The 5212-nt window shown below is 46.2% G+C and overlaps 1 protein-coding gene across 1 annotated transcript; it reads left to right on the plus strand.

Moving 5' to 3' along the window:
• The first annotated feature begins 3341 nt into the window (after nt 1-3341).
• LOC123120842 (probable calcium-binding protein CML21) lies at nt 3342-4159 on the plus strand. Its single transcript, XM_044540829.1, has 2 exons — nt 3342-3347; nt 3444-4159. The coding sequence occupies exons 1-2, from the start codon at nt 3342-3344 to the stop codon at nt 3924-3926; spliced, it is 489 nt and encodes a 162-aa protein (XP_044396764.1). The 3' UTR covers nt 3927-4159.
• Nucleotides 4160-5212: the final 1053 nt, after the last annotated feature.

Raw genomic sequence — 5212 nt, forward strand, 5'->3', positions numbered from 1 at the left:
GATCTAGCAAGGGGAGAGGAGAAGTTGAGGGAGAACTCCAGCAGCACAACGGCGTGGTGGCAATGGAGCTCGTGGTTCTCCGGCAGAGCTTCGCTAAGCACTACGGAGGAGGAGGAGGAGGTGTATGAGGAGGGAGGGCTGCGCCAGGGAAGAGGTGCGGCTGCCCTCCCACCCCTCCACTATATATAGGGGCAAGGGGAGAGGGGGAGGCGCCCTAGGGTTTCCCCTAGGGGGCGGCGGCCAAGCAGATTGGATCTCCCTAGGGAAAATCCTAGGGAGACTTGCCCCCCAAGCCAAGCAGGTGGAGGCTTGCCTCCCAAGCCAGGTGGAGGCGCCCCACCTCCCCAAGTAACGTGGGAAAGGGTGTGGGGGGAGCACCACCCCATAGTGGGCTGGTTTGCCCCTTCCCCTTTGGCCCATGAGGCCCTCCAACACTTGCCAGGGCTCCCGAAACACCTTTCGGTCATGCTGGCCATAGCCTGGTACCCCCGGAACACTTCCGGACTCCAATACCCTTCGTCCAATATATTGATCTTCACCGCCGGACCATTCCGGAACTCCTCGTGATGTCCGGGATCTCATCCGGGACTCCGAACAACCTTCGGTAACCACATACTATTTCCCATAACAACTCTAGCGTCACCGAACCTTGAGTGTGTAGACCCTACGGGTTCGGGAACCATGCAGACATGACCGAGACACCTCTCTGGCCAATAACCAATAGCGGGATCTGGATACCCATATTGGCTCCCACATGTTCCACGATGATCTCATCGGATGAACCACGATGTCGGGGATTCAATCAATCCCGTATACAATTCCCTTTGTCTATCGGCATGTTGCTTGCCCGAGATTCGATCGTCGGTATCCCAATACCTCGTTCAATCTTGTTACCGGCAAGTCTCTTTACTCGTTCCGTAACGCATGATCCCGTGGCTAACTCCTTAGTCACATTGAGCTCATTATGATGATGCATTACCGAGTGGGCCCAGAGATACCTCTTCGTCATACGGAGTGTCAAATCCCAGTCTCGATTCGTGCCAACCCAACAGACACTTTCGGAGATACCTGTAGTGCACCTTTATAGCCACCCAGTTACGTTGTGACGTTTGGTACACCCAAAGCATTCCTACGGTATCCGAGAGTTGCACAATCTCATGGTCTAAGGAAACGATACTTGACATTAGAAAAAAATCTTAGTAAACGAACTACACGATCTTGTGCTATGCTTAGGATTGGGTCTTGTCCATCACATCATTCTCCTAATGATGTGATCCCGTTATCAATGACATCCAATGTCCATGGTCAGGAAACCATAACCATCTATTGATCAACGAGCTAGTCAACTAGAGGCTTACTAGGGACATGTTGTGGTCTATGTATTCACACATGTATTACGGTTTCCAGTTAATACAATTATAGCATGAACAATAGACAATTATCATGAACAAGGAAATACAATAATAACCATTTTATTATTGCCTCTAGGGCATATTTCCAACAGTTTCCGTATGAGTAGGCATCTTTTCAACCGTATTAGAGAGTGGGTGGTCGGCTATGATGACTATTTCGAGTGCAAAGAGGATGCCGTCGGCAAGATCGGTTTCTCCTCTTATCAGAAATGCACTGCCGCCATCCGAATGCTTGCATACGGAGTGACCGGTGATCTCATTGACGAGTACGTCCGTATGAGTGAGTCTACATGCCTAGAGTCCCTGCATAAGTTCTGCAAGGCTGTTATTGCTGTGTTTGGCCCTGAGTACTTGAGAGAACCGACAACTGAAGATACAACCCGTTTGTTGGCGATGAATGCCAGAAGAGGCTTCCCAGGGATGCTTGGCAGCATAGACTGCATGCACTGGGAGTGGAAGAACTGTCCTTCTGCTTGGCAAGGGCAGTATAAGGGACATGTCAGGGCTTGCACTATCATATTAGAGGTCGTGGCGTCTCAAGATCTCTGGATCTGGCACTCTTTCTTTGGCATGGCTGGATCACACAATGATATCAACGTGCTTCAGCGCTCGCCGGTGTTTGCTAGGCTTGCTGAAGGCAACAGCCCACCGGTGAACTTTACTGTCAACGGATACAACTATGACAAAGGATACTACCTGGGTGACGGTATCTATCCTCAGTGGACCGCTATTGTCAAGACAATACCCAACCCTATCGGAGAGAAGAGGAAAAGATTTGCCCAAGAGCAACAGAGTGCTAGGAAGGATGTCGAGCGTGCCTTTGGTGTTTTGCAATCTCAATGGGGCATCGTTCGGTATCCTGCTAATACCTGGAGCACGCAAAAACTGTGGGAGGTGATGACTGCTTGTGTGATCATGCAATATGATCGTAGAAGACGAGCGCCCGGAACGTCTGTACGATCAAGGGTTTCAGTTTCAGGGTGAGAATGTTGTGCCTGAGCATGGAGTAGCGGCAACATTTGAACAGTTCACCCAATTTCATGAAGACATGTGTGATTGAGAAACTCACGTGCAGCTGCAAAATGATTTGGTTGAGCACATGTGGGCTCATGTTGGCAACCAATAGATGTATCTTCTTTTATTCGTTTGCAAAACTATGTGAAACATTTTTATTTGTATCCGGCTTGTAAAACTATACTACTTTATTCGGTAAACTATGTTATTTGACAATATGTTTGAATGCAAATCAATGTAATATTGGGCGGCCAGCCAGCCATGCCGATACATATGGGTCGGCGCGTTGGGCGCGCTGCCGACCCAAATCTAAAAGAGGACGGACGCCGGGCGGGCGGCCGACCCAAACGGATAAAAAACGGACGAAATCGCCGTCTGTTTAGGTCGGCCCGTTGGAGTTGCTCTTAAGATATTGAGCCCATTTGCAGCCAAGTTTCACAAGTCCTGTTTTCTTCTTATTTATTTTTTCTTCCTTTTCATTCAGCGGCAATACCGTGTCCATGCCGCGTTGATAGCTCAAACTTGCAGCATGCCGCGTTGGAGCTGGCGTATACAACAAGCAAGTAGTACGTAACAACGCGTGGTGCATATAAACAATCCAATGACCGGCTCACTTTTTGGTCCTGGAATAAGAAACGATGGTCTTTCAAGACTACAAGGTTGACATAGGGTATAGGAGCCCATCTTATTTCGTCAAGTCGTTTTCTGCAGTGTCTATCCTTTTCATTTGACAACGGCAATTGGCAACGACACGACACTCCAAGTGTAAACTAAACAGCTCGATCGTTGCCCATTTGGCTTATATATACACCCCCTAGCAACTTCATTCGCTCTAACAAGCAAACAAATACTACCTTTACAAGCTTCTTCCTACATACTCATGACGCATCTATTGGTATTGATTTCACATTGCGAATGTTGGTATTTTTTTCCATAAAATTGATCAAAGTTTGCGAGGCTTGACTCGGATAAATCTTATATGCAAACTAAAAAAGACCGGAGGGAGTATAGCACTAGCACACAATATTCACGGCGCCGCGGCAACCGAACCACCAGCAGCAGCGCCACCGGAGGCTGCAGGTGCGGCGCGTGTTCGACCTCTTCGACCACGATGGCGACGGCGTCATCACCGCCGCTGAGCTCTCGGGCGCGCTGGGGCGCCTGGGGCTGGGCGCGCAGGCGGACGGGCTCGTCGCCGCCTACGTCGCACCCGGCATGCCCGGCCTGCGGTTCGCGGACTTCGAGGCGCTCCACGCCGAGCTCGCCGGCGGAGGCGAGGAGGGCGAGGAGGCGGAGACGAGGGAGGCCTTCGCCGTGTTCGACGAGAACGGCGACGGATACATCTCCGCGGCGGAGCTGCAGGCCGTCCTGGCGTGGATGGGGTTGCCGGAGGCGGCGTGCATGGCGCGGGTGCGCGACATGATCGCCGCGCATGACCGGGACAGCGATGGCCGCGTCGACTTCCATGAATTCAAGGCCATGATGGCTGGCGGTATGTAAATGTAATAGCATAGTTATAAGAATCCGATTTCTCGTTTCAAGTCATGTACTACTACTAGTCTACTAATATTCACTCCGTTCGAAAAAACTTGTCCCTTAAATAGATGTATTTAACACCAAATTAGTGCGAGATACATTCATTTGAGGAATAAGCTTAGGACAAGCATTTTCGGATGAAGGGAGTACGTGCTAGCTATACGTACAAGCTAGTTTGTCATGTTTTTTCTTTTCCTTTTTTGGAGGCAAAGCTAATCTGTCATGTGCATACTGCATAACTGTCAAAAAAAAAATGTGCATAGTCCTGTACCTTTTGTAATCAACGTCTCCTGTAGCCTCTGGATTTTCCTCTCTGTTTCAGGTTGTGTGCAGTTCCTTTTGATTTTCTAGTTGGACAACTGTTCTGTTTCTTGTCATGTGACAATTGGTTTTCTTATGATATGAAATATAACTATTCCCCATAAAAAGAAACAGAATTTCTAGTCTGGCAGGTTTAAAAGGTTTTCACAGTTCTTGCAAAAAATCAATGTAGGTTTTAAAAAGTGTTCATGTATTTAAGAATCATTCATATAATTTTACAAGTGCCCACGTCTTTAAAATTTTCTTTTGCAGTTTTAGAAAAATGTTCATACATTAAAAAATATTTTTGTACTTTTCAATAAATTATTTATACTTCCCTCAAACAAAAATATGTGGGAAAATGGTAAGAATCCAAAAAAATAACATAGAAATGAAAAAAAAAGAAAAACACAACAAGAAAGAAGGAATGGAAAATAAACAGAAAAGAAAATTGAGTGTATTTGTTGAGAAAAAATTACATATTATATAAAAAGGCTTTCTTCGAAAATAGAAAAGGGAGACAAGATTATATATATGCCCAAGCACCTAGGTGCCCCAGTTAATTTACCTATATATATATATATATATATATATATATATATATATATATATATAATATTATATGAAAATGGCAAAGAGAAGAGAAAAGGGGGAAAGAAAATACATTGCTACCATAAGAAAATGGAACATTAATTGTTGATCGTCACGAACTAATCTGTGGTTGGATAGTTAGAAGAACAGTGGTATCCCCGTCCATCAGAGTTCAAGTCTTAAACTTAACACCATAGCGACTTCGGCAATCTCAAGATGATGTGTCGGCTCAGTCTCTCAAAGATGTTCACAAAGATAGGGTGTGCATGTGTGCATTCTAGGGATGGGTGTATATGTGTATATATGAGTGTCTACATATGTATTATGTTCAAAGAAGAAAAAATATTAAATCGCAGCTT

Source organism: Triticum aestivum, chromosome 5D (assembly GCF_018294505.1).
Source record: "Triticum aestivum cultivar Chinese Spring chromosome 5D, IWGSC CS RefSeq v2.1, whole genome shotgun sequence".
NCBI classification, from domain to species: Eukaryota; Viridiplantae; Streptophyta; class Magnoliopsida; order Poales; family Poaceae; genus Triticum; species Triticum aestivum.